Genomic DNA, 25,915 nt, shown 5'->3' with positions numbered 1-25,915 from the left:
AGCAGCCTTCCGAGACTACGGGCTCTTGGTTAAACAAATTAATTTGAAGGGATGCAGAGTACTATTGGTAGTATTTTGGCCACTCTAAAACATCTTTAATTTGTCTCAGAAACGTTAGCCTGTTATACAAGTTTAGCCATTCAAAATGCTCGTCTTTGTAACATAACCACAAACAAGTTTTACCGAATATCTTAAAATTAGTACCTACTTCTCATCGACTGATCTACCAATGCATAGGTAACTGAAATTATTCTAAATCGGCCAAGCATCACACAACACACATATAGTCATTACCACAAAGTGAATTATATATAGAGTATAATTTTCTGTACATATAGGTCTCATCACGATGAATTGTATAATAGATATAGAGTTAAATTTTCTGAACAAATGTCTTCATCTGTAAAGCCTACAAAAACAAGCCTTCAGTCGGCATTCTATGCAGTCAGGCCATCGGTAGTGCTGTTTGTCATAACCTTGAAGAATCCTGCTGGATTTGCTACTTTGTTACCTGCATTTTCAGACGTTCCTTCTGGCATCAAGGACAACCTGGCCAACTTGAATTATTAATACCTTGGTTTCCAATATGTCCATGAATATATACTTTGGGCTCCTTCAACTGCGTTGTTTCACCATGAAAGTGAAGAAGATAATTAGTTAAACAACAGCTGCTGTTCCATTAAACACTTCCTGCATAGGATTGATCCTTACCAATACAATGGGAGGAAGGCCAACTTGAAGACGAGCTCTTGAGAAGCCATGTGAAGCATACAAACACTTGAAACCTTCAATCTCGGAATGCTCGCTGTTAAAGAGACAAACATATGATTATTTGCAAAAAGAAAGGGAAAATCCAATATCAACATCAAGAAATCCTACATCCCCAGGAATTAAAAGTTGCTTCCTGAGACAAAAAATCAGGTCATACTGAGATGTGAAAACATTTAACTGAGTGAACAAGCCAATATGCCGAGTTCATTTTTGGTTTCCTGCTTGAGTTTTGCATCTGCCTCCATCCAAATCAGAATATAGCATAATATCATATCTACAATCAGCCCTTAATTCAACTTTTAAGTCCACATTTTTTTTGGATGTGTGCACAATGTGGCTCTAATGAATGTGGCTCTATCCCTCTCCATATATATATGGCTTTGTACATTTTGGGAGTGGCTCTATCCCTATATATATATAGCCTCTACGTCGAATGACAGGATACCATTTTCTTCCCAGGGCAATCTTGCACTAGGCAACTTAGGCAACAAACTAAGGCCCCACTTGCACCAAAGGCCCCACTTTTTCATTCTTATTTACTAATGGTAAAGATAAGTGTGTTTTTCAAAACTTTTAGACCAAACATGGACTTTTCTTTCTTTTATTTGATCTCTAATATGAGCACTTTTAAAATAGCAAAAATGAAATTGCCAAAATATCACAACAGAACGTCGGAAAGCCTTCTTACAATATGACCCAAAACTCATCTTCCTTCATCATTTTGCTAATGAAGGTCTCAGAATATCTTCTTCCTTAGGCCCAAATTTGGCAGTTAGACGGCCATGTTTCTTTCTTTTGATAGTTCAGGTACAGTATAACTGTATAAGTGCATAAGAAAATAAAAACTCACTTAAGAAGATACGTAAAATTTCTTAGGCAAAATTCTTGGATGGAAATTCCTTCTTCTTTGGAGTACCTGACATGTACCAAAAATTTCATGCCAAAAGTATGAAATATTAGAGAAGGTCAAAATGTTGGAAGTACCAGGCAAAACAGCAAGTTACATAACGAGAAACATTGACTATATGTCCATCTGTAATATGAAGGCCAAAAGAACAGTCATATATTATCCACATTCTTTGGTACTATTAGATGGGCTTAATTACGGAAAAGTACAATGTACTTCAACGGAAATTAAAATCACTTTGGTTATTAGTTGCCACTTCATCAAGCTGGCAGTTTCTGATCTCATTACTACCTACGCCATTTCTGCCACCATGACCTCCTCAATGAACGACGAAGATGTAAAAAAGTGGAAATTACACCGACTTGTAATTCAAAAAGCAGTACATTTCACAAAACTCAATATGCACTAGTAAACTGATTTTTTTTTCATAATTAAAACTTCTTACACAAAGATTAGGTATCCGTTGTATTATACATGTCATTACCAAAAAAAAACAAACGAACAAACAAAGTGGCCCAAGAGTGTGCAGCTGTTACAACAAGCTAGAGGCATGGTGATAATACCTCCATGGAGCGGTTCTCTCACAAAAACGGGAGATTCCATTCATTGCTGAGTAGGTGTCAATATGAACCCACTGATCTACCTTCTTGTTTGTCTCATAGGCTGCAACAATGAACAGTTTATCATCTATTCCACAATAAACAGTCTACAAATATAATTACATTTATAAATAAAATTAGCAATAGCCAAAATGATGGATTGATTATAACTTCTTATAAATACAAAATGTCTCATATTCCTCCATGTATAGAGTAAACATGATACTCTTCATTTGCCCAAACATTCTGATGTCAGGCGTGGCTCCTATTACTTCTACAATTGGTTTTCACTATTTTGTCAGTTTTGTTGACACTTTAGCCAATGCATGGGGTTGTATTTGATGAGCTACAAAATGAAGTGAGTGCACATTTTGGAACCTTTCATATCATGGTGCATACTCAGTATGGGAAGAAGATAAAAGTATTGTGTTCTGACAGTGTAGCGGTTCAAATAGTTTTTTATGACGAGCAAGTAATTCAAGACCAAACTTCATGTGTCTCCTCACAGTACGAGAACGGTATTGACGAAAGAAATAAAATTCATTTTACTAGAAATGGGAAGAGTTCTTTTGATTGGTGTTGTATGTTCCATGATATCTTCGTTCTGAAGTCGTTTTACGCGTATTATCTGTTCAATCGGTTTCCATCTAGGGTCTTGGGGTTTCAGGTCTTGGGTTTTCCCCGCCTGCCTCTGAGAGTCTTCGGGTGTTCCTAAGTTGTCTGTATCTTGGGTTCATAGTGGAATAAACTAGTTCTTAAAAGTGCTAAAATGTGTCTTCCATGTGTATTCAAATACACAGAAGTGCACAAATGCTTTAATCCAGGTACTCGTCGTTGAATTTTTACCATAGATGTCTCATTCTTTGGGGAACGACCTCATTTGTAGGTCTTGAACATAGTTGGGTCCAGCAAGAGTGGTTTAATCAAACTACAGGTGATGATCCACTAGTCCACTACCACTATTGTTCCCAAGTCTCCAATTATTCTTGAAAAATGTCCGCTAAAACACACGGCTCTTGTCTAAAATGTGCAAGGCAAAACGCAAAACATAAATATATGTTATAGCTTCAAGTTCCAAAGCGCACCTATCTGATGCAAAACTTTCAGAGCATGGCCACTTGGGTAGTTCTCATATGACGCCATAAGTGTTATGCCAGAGCACCCTAAACTAAAAATAAGAAAAACATCAATTTAGAGGTACAGGAGGTGTATTATTTGCAACTAAGATTACAAGAATAAGCAATCTACGTCAAACCTAATCAGAAGAGATCCAAGCATAATGAGATAAAACCACTTCCAGACTGCCTTCTTTCTATTGTTATATCTGGAAAGAAACAAGATGAGAAATTTTAATATTGATTGAAAGATAAAGTAATTCAGTTGAGAAGAACTAAATAACCGTGCTTAAACTGATGGCAAAATACTGCTAGAAAACGCACTGTTGGGACATAACAATTAAAAGTGGCATTACCATGATAAGCTTTAACATTATGATTGGACGATTGCGTACTTCTAGCTTTACCTTACCTTGATAGAAGTATTCATTCAGATGAAGGAGGCTTATGGCATATCATAAACTTACACTGGCAAGCGTATATCAAAGAAACAAACAAAACAAAGCAAACAAAGATCAAATCCTAATAATACTAGTCTTGTTGTGCAGTTTGATGTGCATTCCTGTTATTCTCAACTTTGTTTGATAATTTAATTCATTCTTGTACTTTCTCCAGGAAGTGTCTCTTTTGGAAAGAGAAAAATACCTTGCCTTGAATGGAAGAAACCATATTATCGGAAAATGGCAAACCTAAGCAGCTTCCCTAATTCAATAATTTCTACAAAATGGTACTAACATTACAATGTTAGGCGTAAAACACAGTCATGAATCTTTGATCCAGGAAGCCTAATTGGAAACTGTTGTCCTTGTCTTGCTAACCTAAAGAAGATTGACTCATTAGATCTTGCCCTGAATCTGTAGAAACATAAACATAAGTACAGAGATTATGAAACTTACAATCTGCTAGCTGCAACCGCTGCTGATAAGTTGAACATGGGAACTGCACCAATTATGAAGCGAAGCTCCTGTGGCATCATATATTCATTGTAACACATATAATTGTATTTTAAATCGGTAATACTGAAGTTACATCTCATGTACACTACCTTGTGAGGAAGCTTAGAGTAAAGCAAAACAAACAAGAAAACTGGCAAAATGTACCACACGATTCTCCTATCAAGTAGAATGCCAAGCTGCAAAAGAAACAAAATATAGCCATGTGACAGTTTCTCTTGCCTAATTTAGCTCAACCTGCAGTATTAAAAGAATCAAAGTCTTGTATTCAACAATATTTAAAATAATATTCCATGTTTAGAAACCATAGATTTATATTTTACTAACCAATTGAATTGTTCTAAACCATAAGTTTAGCCCTTTCCTGGAATTTCTAACATTTTCTTCTTTATTTTTCATCAATTCGTTTATGATCTCTCTAGCTGTAAACTTAGTTTGGAAGGTTGTAATCAATCCTAGCCGTACATGGATCCTTCCTTGTTTGGTGGAACAAAGCTTAGACTTCATATAATTTGTATACACTCACCAAAAAGAGAGGATATGCTGCAAGCAATGAACGAGGAAGAGCTGAAGTGAAGTACCAATGGAATGCATGTGTCTAAAAAGCCAATGTTAAGTGTATCACAAATATAGACAACTTGATGCAGATAATTTTATCCAAATAGTTTTGCACCTAACAAGAAAAAAAGTGTTTATGCATCGCGAGGAAAGCCATAACTTTGATGTCCCTGATACATTGCATTAGCACCCCATCCCCATTTTAGGAGCCAAAAGAAAATCATAATAAGAAAAAGAAAAAACACGCCTTCCCACTGATGATATCTCCTACTCCCTCCAATCCCATTTCTGAGAACACAGATTGTTTGAACGGATGGGCTGATGAGGCAGTACTTTACTCACTTCCATAATGGACCACCCCACAATGGATTTAGAGAGGTGATAGATTGAATCTGCGAAAAAAAACTCAATTTACACTGACCCTTCACTATTTCTTGATGCTAGATCTCTCCCTCGAATGAACCATATCGTTAAGAGAAACATATACCAGAGTAGAAGAGCTTGCCCAACCCATGGGTAAACATTTGATAATAGCCTCAATAGACCAGACGTCTCTCTTGGTATATCATGTTAATCGGTAAGAGCATAAAGAGAAACATTATGGAGCTATAAAGATAGTTCTTCAAAATACTGTTACATATTTATGTAATTCCAATGTACCCTGCAGGTTGTGTTGACCATAGTAAACTAAGAAACCGAAAGATTATGTTGTAACTGTTCGTTTAGAAATTTCCCGAAAAACTAATCATAGGTTCTTCCCTCCATTGAAAGAAAACAATATTTGCTTCCATCTGACCATTCTAGGATTACAAAGGACTATCTTTAGGATAAACAGGATGAAATTATTAAGCACGCCAAAATCAGGTTTCAGGATTCACCTACAATCGCATTTTCTCATACATTACAGTGCCATAAGGCTAAGTCCAATGGTGCGACAAAACACCAAATATGACGGGAATTGTGATCCAATGGTGTGTCAAAACGCTAACCCGCCAACACTATCGGTATAACTTTACCCTATCTATACCGCCAGTTTTAACGATATAGTGTACGGTCTACATGCCAATACGAGTGGCGGCCAGAAGAAATCGAAGAAATCTAATCTACACGCCATACTGTGTGGCGGCTGGAGTTTTGGTTCGGTGGCAAAAGAGGGAGAGAGAGTTGGGAGAAAGGATAAAATGGGGAGGGGGTTTGAAACAGAAAAATCTACACGCCATTACCAATGGTGGATACAAAGCCAAAAAAAAAATTCCACCTGCCATTACCAATGGTGGCTAGATGGGCTGACTTTTTTGGATTTTCCTCTACACGCCTATGCCACTGGCGGGTAAAAAAACAAACAATTGGGTCCAATTACGCTATCCCGCTAACCCTATCCACTGTTGTATTGTGGTTTGGTGTTTTAGCGCTCCAAACCATTGGACTCAGCCTAACAGACACTGATTAGAGAGGCATCCCATATGCAATACCATGCCTTAATATTTAATAAGTATTTAAAGAATGACTCAAATGGATGTAAATTGGTAACAAACAAGAAATTGGTCATCAAAAATGGCAAAAGCATAAACGATCACATAAGCGTGCAAAAAGAAAAATCATGCCAATATGCAAACAGATATTACAGATAGAGAACAGATCATACTCTAGGACCAGAAGTTTTAATTATGATCCCTCTTGACACATCAAAGCACAACTTCAGATATAAGTGGGAACAGCTTGTAAATGCAACTGATCCCTCTCTCAGTGGCAGGTGTGCTGTACTGTGCCAAAAAGGATTAGAATTGAAACTTCTGCTCCAGGATCCAGTGATCAGTGCTCTTAAACTTTCTGGCAGTGCATTCTATGTTTCAAGAACAATAGGTGTTAGTTGACTTCAACCGTAAATATTTCTACACTTTCATAAAGGATACACCCCATTCAGAACTCCGGTTAAGAACAGAGTTAAACCACAAAACTTCAAATTCGGGCCATGTGACTTTCTTCCACATAACTGTATCAACTATTACAGTTAAACCTGAGTATTGAACAGAATGTTGTTAGCAGATATTGCTTGACTAATTGATGTAATAAAACAATGAAATTAAACAAACCTTGAAATAAACGATCAAATATACAAGCAAATAGAATTTGAAACCAACCTATGCACAATAGACCAAAGCTGATGCAGGTTTTAAATGCTTTCCACGGTGAGATCAATTTTTTCTGTCATAGAGACACAATATCATAAGAACCTCGTGGTCTAACCATAACCAAAAAACACCTAAGTTGAACAAATTTACTTCACATACCAATGGAAACAGGAAACCACAGGAGAAAATTCTGCAATTAGTAAATACGATGAAAACCAGTCATCTCAGACTATTTCAATACCCTAAAAGGTTATAGGAAATGTCGCATGTCAGCTTCTCTCAAGCATTCTTTTCTCTACAATAACAACTGGATGTCTGGATCCTTGACTATATATTCATAGTTCAGACGGGGAGCTATACCTTAGAAAAGCTCCAGATTAATCAAATATCAAAACTTATCAACTCCCTGATCAAAATTAAATATTCACAAGCCAATTGGATTGCAAAAATGTCACATGCATAACCAACGTAGATGTTACAGTTTAACATGGGATGTAATCCATGCACAGGAATAATTATGAACTGCGACTATATCTTGAAATAATAGAACCAAATAATATAAACATTTCTTGAGTATCAAGAGATCCAGGTTCGAGTCTCACCAAATACCAAGATTTTGAACTTCTTATGCTAATTCCTTGACTGAGCAAAAAAAGTATATATATCATCAAAATTACCGTTACGCGTAAACATTTTGTATTGGGGTATACTGGTGTGCAAGCTAAAAAGGACATATGCCAACACCTGAAATAGGTACAAGGAGCTGGCAAGGTTCTTTCCCAAGGCCAAGAAAACAGACTCAACGAGCAATTTCTAGATTGGAGTTAAAGAGTGTAAAGATTTAGTTGATTTTCTGTTTTCTTTCCTTTCTCATGTAATACATATGATCTCATCCTAGAAATTTTTCCAGTTGGAACACCTAACAGGTTTTAATTTTACAACGCAAAGAAAAACTAACTGCACAGACTGACAGAGATGAGAGAGTATAAATTTACATAAAGTTTTATAATCTTTCATTGAAAATTTTTGAAAGAGTAAATTAATAGCCCTCAGGAATCCACCAACTTCAAATGAGGTGAGCCTCTCTGCCTTGCCAGGCATGACGGTATGGTCTTTTAAAATTCTCAAAAACACAGTTTTTGGAGTGTAGTCTTGAGTTTCAACAATGAATACTGCATTCTTCATGATTCATTTTTATCCTTTTCCACGCAAAAACTTTGTATTTACATAAAATTTAGACACATGTAACAGCAGATAAAACTTTGCAATTTTGAAAATTAAGAACACAAATGAGTTTAATACGAAATCAGAGACTTACCAGCAAAAGTTCAAGGCCAATAGGACCAATAAGCGGCAGCATGTCACATCTGAAGACAACTGTAGCAAAAATCTGACCTTTGCAAAAAAAAAAAAAAAAAAAAAAAAAATCAATAACATGCCAAGGGTTCAAATGTGTCTTTATCTATATTGCAAACTCTCAAACACTACTAAGGGAACTGAGGCCAATAAAACCAAACAGAAGTCAAAGTCACTGGTCTCCAAATTGATAACTAGAAAATAGGTATGTAAAACAGCCAATAAAACTCATGCAACGAAATGGTACGACCGTACGACGCAAGAATAGAGACAATTTATTTTATTTGCACTATCATATCAATCGCACTTCCTTGAGATATATCTTCCACTAAAGGACACCAGATCCAAAGAAAACCCTGAACATACCATGGATAGTTGGAGTGGCTTCCGCCCCTGGAGCAATCAAACTCACCCAGGATTGAAGATAATCCATGTGGTTTTCTGCAATGATCTCTCTCTCTCTCTCTCTCTCTCTCAGGAGCACATTTTCAACCAAAGGAATATAAGCTCTTTGACTAAGATAAAGGAATATAAGCTCTTTGACTGAGATAATGACCTCCTACAAAATAGGGATATATAATTTAATTGTCTCATATTCTTCTCCAGCCAGAGGACCCCACATGATGGAAAATGTATGATAATCTACAATCTGCTTCCCTCAGAGAGATGAACTCTCTTAACTAAGGAAAGCTCCTGCACCAACCGTTGAACTACCCCCCGACCCACCCCTGACTGACAGACAGAGTGACACCACATCTCCCGTGAGTACTGACAGTGGATGAGAGTGTGACTCACCGACTCCCCTTAAGACATACAAAGAGGACAAAAGTCAATTTCTTTGCCCTAATGAAATTATCTATTTTAGGAATCCTGTTCAGAGAAGCACACCGCATATCCTGGACAAGCTGTCAAAGGCTCCGCCTGGGCGGGCGCTTGGCCAGGTTTTCAGCAAGAACGCTTCGCCCGTCACCTGAGTGACCTGACCATCAGCAGTGGCCCAGGCGGTTATTAGGCGGAGCGTTTTCAAAAGCAGCACAAAGCGTTAATTATATATAGATGTGGATGTGGATGGGTGTGGGTGTGGGTGGGTGGGTATTATTTTTTAAGGAAAAAAAAAGAGGGGGGTTCTAAACGTAGTCCAAGAATTTTAGGAAAGAAAAAAAATGCCTTTTTCTTATAAGCGGACGCTCTAACCAACTGAGCTATGAGCTATGTGATTTACCACTACGTAATTTGTGATTTGCATGACACTCCAACACCTTGTGTTTAAAATATTTATGAATGTGATTTTACCACTACGTAATTTTGTTATTTGCATGACACTCCAACACCTTGTGTTTAAAATATTTATGAAATACGATTTATTCCAATAAGAAATCTATTTTTTTCATTTTTGAGATATAGACATGTAGTATATGGTACTGTAAAACACAGGATTATTTTTTTGGAGTCAAACAGTATGTTGACTAGTCAAAGGAGCCGCCTCGGTGCCGTTTGGGCAGCCAAGGCAGACTGAAACTGGTCTACCGCCCCGCCTTCCTTTGACAGCATAAGTTGGACTTCAAAAGGTAGGTGCTAGGAAAGTTCAGAATAGGATTTTGCTTCATTGTGAGATCAGAAGAAGTGAACAAAGGACAAAAAAGAAAGACTTATAAAATCTTCCAATCTTGTCAATAGCCCAAATAATACAACTGTTTCTCTGTTCCAAGCTAAGACATTATCAGAAGATCTTCCAAGTAACAGAGAAATCTGTTGAGCCCCTGGAGTATTCTTTTGACTATGGGAAACCAACACCATTTTGTAAATAATGTCTTAGCTTTAACGTAGCTAAAGTAAAAGCAATCAATGTGGATCACGAGTAAGAAAGACGGTGGAGCCTAGATTATAATGATTTCATCATACATACCAAACACTTCAGGGCTTCATAATAGTTTCCTTTCAACCAAAAACCATATGCCAAGTTGACTGCATACAAATAGCAGAATATCAGTTAAATATCTACAACAAACAATATTTTCAAGATTGTTACCAAGTATTCAAACGCCTCTACTGACAAACTTTCTTAAAACTTCTAACAAGAAGTCAAGCAAAGGACCCTATTTCAACATTCTCACTTTCTGAGGTGTTTTTTTCAATTTCGACCAACCTTTTTTGTTGATGTAAAACACCTGATTCATGGTCAAACATGAATTTTTTGCAAAAGAATGATTCCGTGATGACTTCAACCTCATCTTTAGTATTATGATTGTGGTTATGCTACAACAGGACTACAGGAGGGAAAAGAGGAAAGAATAAGGCAAAAGTGGTCAATTTGAGCTAGTCCATGAAGTTTGACCATAATAGAGGGGAGAACAGTAATTTAAAAGGCTAGTGTGAAAAAAAGAACACTTCGTAGGGTAACTCAAATTAATCCTGTTTCTAGTTTTCTACAAAAAAATGTGATGTATTTGTATCCAAGACTCCAGGACATAAACAAGTCGCATATGATTCCACTGCCATCATAGCCTTTGAATTGAAGAAAACTAATGTGGACATCTAGTCGAGTCCAAGCCCATGGGTCGTGAGCCCACTAGTTTAGTTGTTGCTTTATTGTTATTAGTATAAATAAGGGCTTGTATTTAAGTATGGGGGTAGTTGTGTTTGTGTTTATAAACTATTGAGTGATTATGAATAAAGATGAGACTTTTAAGGCTCTATAAAGTGTAGATTTTGATTAAGTGTTGCTTCCGCCGCTTCAATCTACATTATTTGGTATCGGAGCAGATTGCTTTTTGGGAGATTTGTGCAGAAACATTGTTCACAGTACTGTTCACCGAACACTGTTCGCCCCGATTACTATTCACCGCGAATCCAATCTTATTCTTGCAAATCAAGATATGTCTACAACGTCAGAAATGAAGAATTCATGGAGAACTCATGAATTCATATCTGTGTTGCATGGGTGGGTACAAGTACGAGTGTCGGGTTTGGACACGGGTACGGCAATTTGGACACGGCGAGGTCTGAAAATCAAGACACATGGACACGGCTAATATTCTAATTTAATATTATATTTTATTAAAACATAAATTATATTAAATAGAAAAAAAAAAATATATATATATATATATATATATATATATATATATATATATATATATATATATAGATTTTGATAAAGCCCATTAGCCATTTAAAACAGTTTTTGCTAAGTTTAGATCTTGAATATAACCATTTCAAAAAACCCCAAGTCCACATTGCTTATTAAAAGCCCTATTTAATCCTCTATATGGAAGAAAGAAACAAAAGAGCCCAAGCCCACATCACTTATTAAAAGCCCACTTCTTAATTGTCCTAAACAAACCCTAGATCTGGGTTGCAGCCGCCATGGAAGAAGATGGTGCACAGTCGACAACATCAATACACCACCACTCGACGAATTCTCGAGTTAGTCTACTCCATTTCTCGCTTTCTTCCTTCTTTCTTAATCTTCTTTTTTTTTAAACTGAGAATAGATTCGAATGGCAAATCTGTGTCGCGTTGATGTCGGTGTCAGTATCGACACGACATGACACGGAACACGCCGGAATAATAGGCGTACCCATGCAACACAGATTCATATTAACCCCTAGAGTACGGGTTGCTCGATTAGAAGAGTGGAGAGAAGCCTTGATACAAAACAGGTTTGATCGATTAGAAGAAGCGACTAGTCGACTTAGGGAGGGAGCTTTTGCAGCCCAAACCCCCATCGTTGGTGGAACTTCTATAGCCCAACGTAAAACACCGGTTGTTGTCGATGACAACAAAGAGAATGAACGAATTTATGAAATTGTTGTGTCATGTCTTGAGCGTGATAACAAACGAAATCAGCAAGTTCATCACCTTCCTTTGCAACAAAGACGTCCTACTGACCAGATCTATGAAGGTCTTGTTCCTCCAATTCAGCAAGCACAAAGTGGTGGTTATAATGATCCTTTTCTAACCAATTTTGAGAAGGTTTTTGTTCGCAACCACAAAGCACTTCAACACATACTTCGTGATTTCCAGTATCCATTGTGTTTCAAGAAAGGGGTACTAGCAGCATTGTGGTGCCATATTATTCGTCTGAGCTGATATTTGGGCAAGATTCAAGGTCGAATTCCTCAGAACCACGGGAGGGTGACGTATACAAGTTTGAAGTTTGAAGAGCTTTTGCATATTGGTAGGTTTTCATGTCAACAAGTTTGTGGTCAAGCTTCTTCAACTTTTTCAACCTGGAGAGTGTGATGTGGACATCTAGTCGAGTCCAAGCCCATGGGTCGTGAGCCTACTAGTTTAGTTACTACTTTATTGTTATTAGTATAAATAAGGGCTTGTATTTAGATTTGGGAGTAGTTGTGTTTGTGTTTATGAACTATTGAGAGATTATGAATAAAGGTGAGACTTTTAGGGTTCTATAAAGTGTAGATTTTGATTAAGTGTTGCTTCCGCCGCTTCAATCTACATTAAAAACCAATCACATTGCATCCATCACTTAAAAATTTCACCTTAAAGCAAAGTAAAAAATTGTGAATTTTCTACATGTTTTAATTATGAAAAGGAATCAACTTCAAGTTATTTCTTAAATGTGTATCAAACAAGTTGTTGATGCATAACATTAACCAATGTCCCCAAGTCACATCATGTAGAAAAAATGGCCAAGTCATCATGAATTTAAGGATTTACTTAAGTATTGCTTCAGAGGTCATGCAAGTATCAAAAGACAAAGGTAAAGTATTGGTACCACATATAACTGCCACTCGCACGAGTAGCACTTACCAATTGGATGCTCAACACCCATGAAACAAACTCAGGCATATGCCATGCCAGGTCAAGTCATTGTAGTTTTCAGAAAGCTAGACTATAATTTCTCACCAAATGTCAAACTGGAAATTGCTTTGGTAACGAAACATTATTTGAAAATAAATCCAGTGTGTTAATCAATTATTTTTACCAAGAACCACGAAAAATGTGTTTAGCGTGTATTAAGCCAATATATAAAGAGTTCTCCCAGTATGATTCTGTCCATGGACATGAGATTTTCCAACAACATTTTCAAAAATCTCAAACATATTGATAGTGTGTATCAAGCAGCATACATAAATATCTGCATTAATAGGGTCTTGATGCACCCCATCAAAAGTGAGATATGAAAATATGATGAGATGAATAACTAGATGCATGAATTCTAGCAAACAAAATAATTCTGAGCTAATAGCTAGAAGGGAGACAAAGGGTATTCATAGTAAAGACAGAAATTAAAAGTGTTGAAATTTTGTACATCAGGGTTTAATTACCTAAGGCTAACGCTAGAATGTTAGGAAGAGGACGTGTGCAATAGAACATGAAATGGAACTGCATAGCTGTGAATATAGCAAAGAAGGCTTCAACTTGCTGACCGAAGTTCTTCCTAACCTGCTCAAGAAGAAGCACTTTCAAATAACTGACACTTTTCCCTATATGTAGAGTAGAAAATGTCTTAAATCAGAAGAAGCCTTTCTATCTATCAATCTCAGGTAAGAGAAGAGTAGTGAATTTCTGGAAGCGTGGAAGTAAATGCTATATCAAATGACAGCAACTCGGACTGTGCAACCAGGAAATGACACAATAAGTGCCTCTAGATACCACAAGGAAGACCCATCATTACCTAATACGCATACAATCAATAGGGTATAATTCTATGTGACTTGAGTGAGAAACAGCAGAAGTAAAAGCTAGAGATAATCATCTTCAGAAAGTGAAAAAACACAAAGCAATAATGCTACAGAAAGGAGCTATATATTGATAGATATGTTATGCTCCAGAATTTGATGGGAAGTTTCACCAGCTTTCGAGCTACTTTAATGGTGGGAGTTGAGAAAGCATTAACACGAAACTGAGTCCCCAAAAAAAAGTTAGACTTAACAAACCTCCTCCGACCCTTATTTAGACCTGATACATTGTTACATCATGAGAAAAGCATTGGAATACGGAAACTAAGGGCCTTTTTAGAAACTCCTGTATTACTAAAAAAAAAATGTATAGAAAGAGCACTATACAGTAGTGCAGTACTTACTGTATACGACTCGTCAAAAAACTAGAATCGAGATGAGACCCCTTTGTGCTCAATCCAGTACTCAGTAATAATGTGATCTTCTGTTTTCTTGTCCAGAACAAGTATTGTGCAATCACCCAGGCACAAGTGATACGTTCTGTTTATGCTCCTACTTTCTTAGCTTGGTTTGTCTCCACATAATTTAATAATACTTATGAATCTCTTTATTGTCAGAACCAGATTCCCCTTACTTCTACTTTTGATCTGCTTTGTGTGTGTGTGTGTGTGTGTGTGTGTGTGTGTGTTTGGGGGATTGAACTTCCTCGGAGACGCCTTGACAATAAACTGCAACTATTTTCACTAAAAACTACCGCCTTAAGCTGTCATGCACCGCCCTGGGGGACAACACAGCTTTTATAGGGGCGGCGGTATTTACACCCTACTTAATAGGACTGGCACCCCTTTGGCAAAAGGTTAGAAGAATAATGGTTATTCCAAGTATGTCCCAGCTTAAGCACCCCATGTAAAAAGAGTTACGGCAACCAAGTGCTATGAGAACCAAATTCTCACAACAACTTTCTGCTGTGAGAACCAAATTCTCACAACAACTCCTTGCCGCGAGAACCAAACTCTCACAATAACTGATGTAGACATAGAGTTCAAGTCAAGCCCATGGGTTGCATTAGGGGCCCCTTTTAGTTGGTTTATTTTATTTAGTTATTTGCCATGTGGCATATTTTTATTGGTTTGCTTTGTTGCCAGTTATTATAAATAAGGGCTTATGGTTAGGGTTTCAAGGAGTTGTTTTAGTTGTGTTTATGTGTGTTATGAATTATTGAGTGATTATCAATAAAGGTGAAACTTTTAGGGTTTTACAAAGTGTAGATTTTGATTAAGTGTTGCTTCTGCCACTTCAATCTATATTATTTGGTATCGGAGCGGTTAATTTTTGGGAGATTGTGTAGAAAATATTGTTCAATGGGGTTACTGTTCATCAAGATACTGTTCACCAAACACTGTTACAGTACTGTTCACCCCAGTTACTGTTTACTGCGATTTATTCCTTTAAAAAAATCATTTTTTTTATTGTTATTATGGTGAATCACAAAGCAACTCGAGGTCGTCCTCCATCCATAGATACTCGCATGTCTCGTTTAGAAGAAAGCATGAAGAACATGACACAGATGTTCCAGAACCTAATGGAAACAAAGTTTCCAGTCCAAAGAAAAGTACAACAACCACCTCCACCACTATAGAATAATGGTTCAGTGGCTAGTACTGATGATGCATCTCAGATTGATGGTTCAATCCCTCTTTTGAACCCTTTTGCGCCTACAGATCTAGAAAACAACGGAGAGAACAGAGTTGGCAGGAAAGATAACACCAACAAGGAACCTCCTCTTAATGAGGAACGTGAGGGTGTACCCCTCAATGATGGCGTCACTCAGCTGCCGGTAGGTGTTGAAGCCCCCCTATTGGGCGCTTCACCAATCTTTGATAAGTATGAAGATGAGTCTCTTTTTGATAAGTACGAAGATCCGATTTGGAAAAATTTTGTGAATCACTTTAACAAACGAATTGATTTTTTTTCAAAAAAGCACAATTGTAGGCTTGGATATCCTTAAAGAAAATCACATATGTTGGTGAAGTTACAAGCTTTTAAGACGAGCCATTGGTACCGAAAATTTTTGGTGCATCTTCTGGTTATTGTTTTCATAATCTGTGTGCAAGAGCATGTTGTGGGTTACTGATTTTAAGCCATGGAAGCTGCTACAAAGGAAATATTCATGGTCGGATTCCTTTCAGCGGGGGTATTGGCCGATTTCCTAAAGCTTGTGGATGTGGTTCTCTTTACCTGAAGTTTTTGTTGATTAGAAATTCGATGACGAATCTTTTTCAGTTGGGGAGAATGATGTAGACATAGAGTTCAAGTCAAGCCCATGGGTTGCATTAGGCGGGCCCCTTTTAGTTGGTTTATTTTATTTAGTTATTTGTCATGTGGCATATTTTCATTGGTTTGCTTTGTTGTCAGTTAGTATAAATAAGGGTGTATGCTTAGGGTTTCAGGGAGTTGGTTTAATTGTGTTTATGTGTATTATGAATTATTGAGTGATTATCAATAAAGGTTAAACTTTTAGGGTTTTACAAAGTGTAGATTTTGATTAAGTGTTGCTTCCGCCACTTCAATCTACATTAGTAACTCTCTGCCGCGAGAAAATTTGAATTTTTTTTCAATTGTTTTACCTACCCGCAGTAGCCATATCCCGCTGGAACTAAAACCTTACGGCCAACCCCTACCGTGAAATTTAAGTATTCGCGGTAGTCATCTACCACGAGACACTTTAAAATGGGGTGCTTGTGTATCTATAAATGAAGGGGTGTATTGCTGAACTATTGGTTAATGGAGGGGGGTGCCATTACCAGGGAATCTTTGAAAGGTATTCAATCCCATTAAGTGGGATGTAAATACCGCTGCCCTTTTATAGTGTAACAAAATGTAAAAATATATTTAGGTTGATACCATCCTCATCAGAAGGTTCAGTCCAGTTTTAATTTCAAAAAATAGTGACATTTAGACATTAGTTGGCACTTCTTCTTTTACTATCTGCCATATTCTTTTCGGAGATTCTAATCTTTTATTAGCACAACTTATTTCGTTGAGACTAACTTTTATATCTGGCATCTTGCAATTGTTGTGGTTCAATCTGCAAGGCTGCTCACCAATGTGTTCAAGTATTTGGGTTGTACTATTTTACGACATACTCTCGTAAAATCGACTTCGTTAAAAGAATACATGCAGCTTGAGTTGCATTGAACGTCTTAATAGTGAAGCAAATATAGATTGAGACTCTAATGAGAGAGTGCTACAAAATATGGTGAGGGATTTAAGGTTCTTTTGGAGTATTTTGGGTGTGTGTTGTGGTTTAGTTGTCAGTAACTCAGTATTTATCTGAACAAGGTATCAGCCAACACTAGGACTTTAAGCATAAGGTTCTCTTCCATTCTCTTTCCTGAGATATTTTACAATAAGTACAACCTATATTGATGTAAGCATCTGGGTGTATATGAATAATCACGACACATTTACTACTTCCCAGCTTATTCTTTATACATTAACAAATGAATAACAGAGTGTAAAATCTCACCTGGATGCGGAAAAACCGTAATGTTGATAATATGATGAAACCTAGCGCAAAACGAACTAGAAAAAAGAAAAACAAATGAACCAAGTTACTAACTTTATTTATGTGTACGTGTGCTTGTGTGTGTCTGTGTATAATATTTAGTTATTTTAATTGAACATATGTCACAGATGACGATATCTGTTGGAGGCAATAATAAAATAAGGACCCCATACATATGCTGTAAACAATAAGTAACATGTGAAAGAGAACAGCTAGTTGAATTGTGCCAAACTATTAATTCAATCACATGTCACATAACAACATATAAATGCATTTCAAGGAACATAAGTAAAAGGAGACACTACAAATCATACTTCAAAAGTTCAAATGTAACATGACATCAAGAATGTAAAAGTGAAATATTTGGATAAGTATGATACTGTTTTAACTTTTAAATAACATTGAAATTTTGATAAATCCCGAAGGTATAGTTCAAGCTCGATCTAGTAGAGTCTAAGAGTGGGCAAATGATGGCACCTCTTACCTAATGATGTACATGTCTATACACTTAAAGAATCTCTCATGTTATGAGTAAGTTAAATGGGTCCTTCTGTCAACCTTCTGAAGAAATCTTCAGATCTCATTAAACCCCATGATGATGTACTCCTAGCGACAACTGTCACCACTTAACAACCCTCATCGAGGTGTATGTTGTTCTTGAAAAGGCCCAGTGCGAAGTAGATATCTATGGTCACTTAAAACCCGGAGTTTTGGATGGATTATAAGCGATTTAGGCCAGCGTAAAGTTCAATCGACTCAGCTATTTGTTTATGATCATATACTGCTAGCTTAAAAGAAGAAAATAAAAAAATATGCATAAAAAGGATAATATGATCTGAAGAGGTGTATGTACCCATAGCCGCAGGTGGATAGCCACAAGGAGAGAAGGATCCAGCGGTTTCAACAGAACTTAGAAGAGATGATGGACACAAGATATCAAAGGTATTTCCGCTAAAAGATTGGACATGATGCAACATATCAAATGAAAAATGGCTACCATGGACACACCTAGACTGTCTTTAAGCATTTCATTACAATTCATTCTTCCTACTTAAGTCCTTCAAGAATATGGAATGTGGGTAACTGGGCATTCTCATTCTTGTCTACCCTACCTTACACGTTTGAAAGAATTTGAGAAGTTATAGAGAACTAGTTGTATCTATGTTGTATGTAATACCAAAAGTTTCTATTTAGTTAAGTCTTTTTTTTTTCATTTTTCATTTTTTTTAATAGTTAAAACTTTTTATTCCCTGATCCCTTTAGTTTTCTCTATCCCCGGTGAAGGTGGGAATCAGACCCAAGACCTTGGGCCTAGCTACCCAAATCTTAACCAGTAGGCCACTGGACCAGATGCATCCTAAACTTTAGAATTCAACCCTATTTACAATTGTTATTTCTATATAGAGGAAACTTTAGGATTTGAGTCTATATATAAGGTAAAGTTAATTACGATTTGCATCCAACATTGCTTGGATCCATCCCATATTAAGGAGGGTATGGGGAAGGATACTGTTATAGCTCCACTCTCCACCAAAGCCAAATGGTTAGCCGATCATCTTCCTAGTGTCATTGTATGGAAAATATGGAAGGAAAGAAACTTAAAGGTCTTTGAGCAAAAGGAAAACAAGATGCATAAGTTGGAGGGGGGAGTCAAGGAGGATGCCTTTCATAGGGCATGAGCTAATCCACCATTGAAGGGAGTAAGACTTGAAGACTTAATGAGTGGAATTTGGGGAGCTTGAGTGGGGCAAGTAGCATCTTGCTACTTTTTCTAGCTACTTGCTATTTTTTCCTTAAAACCTTGTAAACAATGTAATCGTTATCTTATTGCAATGATAATATAGAGTGAATTTTCACCGGAAAAAAAAATAAAAAATAATAATAATAATAAATTTGGGTTTTGGCTAATAAAATTGTGTGAATTCTTTGTGTCTTATTCTGTTCTTCACAAGAAACAAGGTTGTCCAACCGAAAAATTAACATAGTTTTTCAAATTAGTATGTCTTTGCACATACGCGTCTGCATCATGCCACCTTCAAAATGATGCAATCGCAATTGCTATAAAATGAATTCCACAAGTTCTCAACTAAAATCAATTCAATTCAATGTCAAAAAACAATGATGGCCAAAGGCCTACACAATTATTTATAACCTTAGAAGGCTAACAATTTAGAAGCTTATGGAAAAGGAAATTAAAAACAATACCTAAACTTGTATATAGAAATAACCTAAAAAGAGAGTCGCCTAATTAATAATCATGAACCCTAAATTACATCAAAATAGCAATCAGTTGCTAGCAAAATCAAAATACAAATAACAGTAGATGAAGAAACTTTAGAATGAAGCACCAAGCAATAGTGTGTATTAAACTTGGGCATCCAACTCAGAACCAATTGATGATGAGTGAAGCAGTCCTAGGATTTATATATTGATTTGCTAGGCCATAGACTCCCAATGTGGGATTAATCTCAACACACTGCCTCGCGTGTAGCTTGACTTAAGCCTAACACGTGGATCTTGATTGGTGGGATTACGTGGAGTACAAGCGGGCCCTTTAGGCCAAACAAAAATAGCCCACTCTGATACCATATTAAACTTGGGCATCCAACTCAAAACCAATTGGTGATGAGTGAAGCGGTTCCACAATTTATATATTGATTGGCTAGACTTTAGACTCCCAATGTGGGATTAATCTCAACAGCGTGTTCTTTAGAATGAAGTATAAAGCAATAGTGTTTGACTGAATCACATTCATGAAGTAAAACAGCATCAAAAAAAATTATAAATAAATAAATGACAGAAAAACTGACCTGCAAAGAGACTATAAAGCTTTGGAAGATTCAACAAATACATTGTTAACATGACTGGAGACGCCAAAATTGATATAAGCAAGGCACCTAGAACCCATGATATTAGCATCAGGACATCAACTTGGTAAAGTATTATAAATAGAGTAAAATATGAAAAATGAGATATAAATTCAAAAACAACCAACCAAGTCAAAAAAGAAGCGAAAAATAAAACTAGAAGCAAACTAACATTTAGAGTTATCAAAACATGTAACGACACAATAATTAAATTCATCTATTTTTGTGATAAGACTATCAAAATTAGTACAGATACAACAGAATTAACAGGTAAACAAATATTCATGTAATAATGTAATTACTCTTGTAACAATTCTATAATTCAGAAGATTTCAACATCAGTGACAGTGAAGATGACCATGTAGACCTAAGTGGCTCAGAGAAGGCGGGAGTGGAATGGGAAGAAATATAAGGAGGCATTTGTCCTGTGGGTAGGCTGGTCAGCTTTAGGTTCAGATCCTCGGGTTTCTGGGATGTTTCTATTTTCTTGTTTCTGTGGCTTTTATTTTGGTCTTTTGTTGCTGGGTATGGGCCAACTCCTAGTAACCTTGGTTACTTGGGCTAGGTATTGACGTTATACCGATTACCGGCGCTGTTTATCAAATTATAAATTTTTACTTATAAAAAATAAAAAAACGAAAATAATAATAAAAAACATATCTTCTGAAAATAGTAAGGTAGAATTCAATTTTATCCTTCAGTAACCCTTATTCTTTCCTGGGGAACACATGCAGATCGCATTAAGAAAATTCCCAATAGAATGAGTTTCAGCAATTTGATCAATACAAAAACAACAGAAAATTTGACCAGGTGGATCTTTTCAACTCCAACTCATTTATACATAACTTCAGGACTGTCAAAATGGCCTGATTCACTGCAAAGACAGTCTTACACTCTTACTGATCTACTCCAGATCATCCTTTTTCTTACTTTAGTGCCTTATTTTAGGTTCTGGGGATTGCACATTAACAGCAAAATGAGTTATCCAATTCACCACCCCCCCCCCCCCCCCTTGCAAGTAACCATAAATTACATTACACAGAGGGAAATATCAAAAACTTACGTTAACGTAGACAACATAGTACATGAAGTTAAAAGAGTACTATGAACAGAAAAATGCACATAATCACAATGCCTAATGGCCACCTCATCAAAAACTTGCAAGCCGTCCAAGATAATGGCCAACTCATTAAAACAGAGATCTAGAACCAAATTGTCCTTGGAAATGAACCGAACAAACCACTCGAACATGATAGTCTTAGTATGTTCTACTAAGATCACCACCATAGTTCTCAACTACTAGATTGTTTTCATTTTAGTGAATTTTGAGTCATATCATATCAACAAATCGTGTTCAATAGACCAGATATGGAGTGTGCAAATGGATACTTATAACTTTTCATAGATGCTTGGCAAAGAAAAACATAAATTAAAGTGTACCAATTGCACAACAGATGCCTGAATGTTCATTGTTCTGTCTCATCATAAAATAAACCAAATAAGCAGCAAGCAGTAATTGTGACTAAGGGGATCAAGGCTAATCCCAAAAAGGCAGAGTGCAAACCCCAGGAAAAAAATTCTGTTCTACCTAAGTCTTGACACTTCAGAACTGAAATTCTCAGAACAGGCCAACCACTATTAGACTACGTAGTCAGGCACAAGACAAGTTGTGAGGATCTAGGTTTTGCAACCAGCAAATATTTTCTCTAAGTTTCCATCTTGGGTGCTGCTTTTGACAACACAGAGTCCACCATTATATGTTTCATGAAGGAAGCATAGAAGGAACAAATGATCAAAGGACCATCTAGGACTTCACATCTTGCAACAGCAAATTTCAGGAACTTATATTCTACTAGTGGCCCAATCGAGCATCACAGAACTACACTACCGAATATGGAAAGATAAAGCCTTAAAACGACTTGCATCCGCTAAAAGATGACAAAAACCAACAAAAGGATACAGCGCAGTTCCTTTCAATTATCAACCTAAAATCCTATTTCCTTCATAAAAGTGTATACAGGATATCATTGTTAATTTTATTTCGGCTCTATCTGAATGACTAACTTCCCATTGCATGAAATCAAGTCATCCCCCTTATCAGATTTTACTGGCAACTGTCTCTAATTATAAAACTACTCCGATTGGAAAAGAAATTTAACATATATAGTCGTCTACCTTAGTCTTTTTCCTAGTTACTAACTAACTACATTTTGAACCTCACAGATGCTAAAAACGTTTAACAAAAATGACTGAAACACAGCGATACAAAGAGATGAGAATCAGAATCTTGTACCACATGAGCCAGTGGCTCCATGGATGTGCACCCCTCCACACAAGCAGAAAGCAACAGGTTCAAAACTCACTAATGTGTTTTGGGAATGTTCAAATATCAGTATTCTCCCACATGGGATAATTAAAGCCTTGCACAGAAGTATATAGTTACTGGGGCCACTCCACTCATTGGCCAATTGGTTTTGAGTGGATTCTCCTAAAGTTTAAGATGGGAACAGAGCAACTATTTCTCCGGCCCAAAGGGCATATATACTCCCCGCCACCCATTTAAACAGTGTCCACGTGTTAGGCTCAAGATATGCGTTAAGGGGCGTGTTGACAATTGACATTTATAATACCATATCGGGTGTCTAATGCATAACAATATATAAGTAAATGGGAACAGCCCCAATATCCCCACTGTTTCCTTCCCTAATTTACAAACCATAACCCCTAAATTCCGCAGAATGATCGCTTTTTAAGACAACAAACCTTTGATCAAATTAAAAACATTCAATTATCATTTAACATAAAAGTTTGACCTAATCTAAAATCAATGTCAAACAAAATGAAGTCAAAAAAGTATTTCCAAACATATAATATATGTCAATATAATATCTAAAAGCACATTTAGCTTACCTATAAAGGTACGAGGAACAACTCCAGGGAACTCCAAATGGTCATACTGTAGCACAAGAGACAATATCAAACATCAGATATATTACCAAGTTTTAGTGCTGATATCACTATATAAAAGTACTTTAAGACATTGAAGTAAATCTGTTTGTTACCTCAGCTAAGTGATGCCGATGATATATTATATCATGAATAGCCTAGGTCAACAGAAATAAAAATATATCAAGGACAAATGATTTCAGCTACAATGAACAAAATAATGAACAAAGAAGTACGAACAGAGTAAAATATTAAACTGAAGGGAAAACAAAATTAAAAGTTCTCTTAATATAAGTGATACTAAATTTACTGATGTAACCTAAAGTTGGAAATTACATCTAAAATTGATTCACTAGCCAGAAGCTAATTAAGACGTAATTCCCTGATAGACCCTGTTGGAACCCCTTTTAACTTTGGTCCGTCTATAAATCAAATGATGGCTTTGAGCTGGCGAGCGCTTTCCGGAACCAAGAAATTAAACTAGACCAGGTTCCGGATCAGAAGTAGCATTGGATCCTAGCAAGGTTTAGAGGTCCGCTTCCTAAGAGCTTACACTCGCTGTTCCTTCACTCATATGTGTTATGTTATAAGTTGCAGTGACCGTGAATCAACCAATGACCTGGTGCTCCTCATGGTACAAAACCACACAGTCTTATGCATAAATCATCAAAACACCAAACATGTGTCCACTTGAGCACGTGTAAAATAGTGTACCCACAGAAGTGCCACTATAAGATGAGTGATTTTGTCCAGCTCCCAACCATTGCCTGAAGAGCGACTAAGATGACAGACCCCAGCTTAATAAATTAGCTGTCACAATATGCTCATTCACCACTCCATCCATATATTGGACCTCATGGTAGCTATACTGTCAGGAGCAGGGCGGGACCATGGCTTTAGGTTTCTGAACTAACGCATTAGACCATGTTGGCACCACCTTAGGAACACTTTTGACAGTGACCTGCTACTATTTACACTAAAAATTGTTGCATCTGCCACCCTGGCTGCTGGGGCACCTTGACACTTGCTCTCAGTTTTTAGTCTGTTCATCAAATGCCCAATACAAAAAAAGACAATGTCTTCAAATTACTGTGGTTCTCTCTATGCAACTATTTTACACACTTAACTCCTAACCATAACTTATTCAATTCATTTTTCTCCAGTGGTTACAGTGGAGTACCTGAACATTGAAGCTTTCTTCAACTTTTGTGTAAGGGACCAAGAAGACGTAAAAAGTAGCAATGAATCCTAATAGTAAATCCCAACCTGTTAAAAGAGAACATGAAAAAGCTATTGAGACAGTTGTATAAATAGAAAAATAAATTATTTTTAATGCAAAAGATAAATTTACCGTAAAGTTGGAGAAAATTTGATGGACTTCGTTTTTTGTTCATGGCTTGTTTTTCTTCTTTCTTTGTCGCCATTTTTTTGTTGCAGAGGAGAGAGAGTTGTTATATATGGGCCCAAATAGAGTGTGGAGTTGATGGGCCTTCAGTGTAGATTGGACTGGACTTTGGGCCCAAAATAAGTATGATTTTACATTTCCATTTTATGTGTGAAAAAAAAATGCATCAATTTTGGATTGGTCTGTTCAATTGTTGTTTAGATTGTAAATACACCGAATGGTGGTGTTTGGAGAGAGATCGAGGGTGGTTTTGTGTTTAGTGGAAAAAAAAAAAAAAAAAAAAAAAAAAGGTGTGTTTGCGTTTTGGAGGATAGACCGACAAAGTGCATTTTGGCTCCCTTGGGTCAAGACCTCATTTCCCTCATCCGGATGAAAAAATGTATTTGTGCTCATTTAGATTTTTAAGAATTCAGGGAGTAACTCTCAAGGACAAAAATGCTAAAAAGTAACTCTCAATGACACATTTTTTTTTTGTAACTCTCAAGGACCGGGTAAATGAAAGGTTATACACTTGACGCGAAATAAAAACTGGATCGAGTAGATGAAATGTCAAGTATACCCCTGACGCAAAATAATTAACGGCCCAACCCAGACGAAATGACCTGGTGTATTTAGTATGAACATTGAATGTTCATATATAAACATTCAATGTTCACAGTCATTGGGTATGAATATTGATTAGGTATGAACATTCAATGTTCATAGTCTTTTGGGTATGAACATTAAATGTTCATAGTGAACATTTAATTTAATGTTCACAGTCCTTTGGGTATGAACATTCAATGTTCACAGTCCTTGGGTATGAATATTGATTGGGTATAAACATTGATTGAGTATGAACATTCCATGTTCATAGTCCGTTGGGTATGAACATTCCATGTTCATAGTCCGTTTATAGTCCTTGGTCCTTTGGGTATGAACATTCAATGTTCATAATCTTTGGGTATAAACATTGAATGTCCATAGTCCTTTTGGTACGAACATTTAATATTCATACATCAATATATTGTATAAGGTACATTCACCTATTTGGATATGAGCAATCATTGTTCATACACCAGCAAAAGGTATGAACACTCATTGTTAATAG

At 36.6% G+C, this 25,915-nt stretch overlaps 1 protein-coding gene across 1 annotated transcript; it reads right to left on the bottom strand.

Annotated features, from left to right (window-relative positions):
- Nucleotides 1-290: 290 nt before the first annotated feature.
- Nucleotides 291-24,898, bottom strand: ALG12 (homolog of asparagine-linked glycosylation 12). Its single transcript, XM_086601031.1, has 20 exons — nucleotides 24,772-24,898; nucleotides 24,601-24,686; nucleotides 23,537-23,578; nucleotides 23,385-23,430; nucleotides 20,418-20,504; nucleotides 17,569-17,624; nucleotides 13,686-13,803; nucleotides 10,298-10,356; nucleotides 8,354-8,425; nucleotides 7,045-7,108; nucleotides 6,817-6,920; nucleotides 4,872-4,943; nucleotides 4,438-4,524; nucleotides 4,289-4,356; nucleotides 3,533-3,601; nucleotides 3,363-3,445; nucleotides 2,242-2,341; nucleotides 1,622-1,687; nucleotides 712-805; nucleotides 291-619 (listed from the first exon to the last, which is right to left on the bottom strand). Exons 1-20 carry the CDS (start codon nucleotides 24,842-24,844, stop codon nucleotides 539-541), a joined length of 1,527 nt encoding a protein of 508 aa, XP_086457157.1. The 5' UTR covers nucleotides 24,845-24,898; the 3' UTR covers nucleotides 291-538.
- Between the last annotated feature and the right edge of the window lie 1,017 nt (nucleotides 24,899-25,915).

The sequence above is a fragment of the Coptis chinensis genome, chromosome 1 (assembly GCF_015680905.1).
Source record: "Coptis chinensis isolate HL-2020 chromosome 1, ASM1568090v1, whole genome shotgun sequence".
Lineage (NCBI taxonomy): Eukaryota > Viridiplantae > Streptophyta > Magnoliopsida > Ranunculales > Ranunculaceae > Coptis > Coptis chinensis.
The sequence above is the reverse complement of the archived record's forward strand: the minus strand, read 5'-3'. Positions and strand labels throughout refer to the sequence as shown.

What these genes read in the sequence shown, in the direction of transcription:
- ALG12 (XM_086601031.1), bottom strand. Translation starts at nt 24,844, where the DNA reads ATGGCGACAAAGAAAGAAGAAAAACAAGCCATGAACAAAAAACGAAGT. An exon ending in AATTTTACGTATCTTCTTAA is followed by an intron (nt 806 to 1,621) that starts GTGAGTTTTTAT and finishes TCTCTTTAACAG; the next exon opens with CGAGCATTCCGAGATTGAAG. An exon ending in GCCTTCCTCCCATTGTATTG is followed by an intron (nt 620 to 711) that starts GTAAGGATCAAT and finishes GAAACAACGCAG; the next exon opens with TTGAAGGAGCCCAAAGTATA.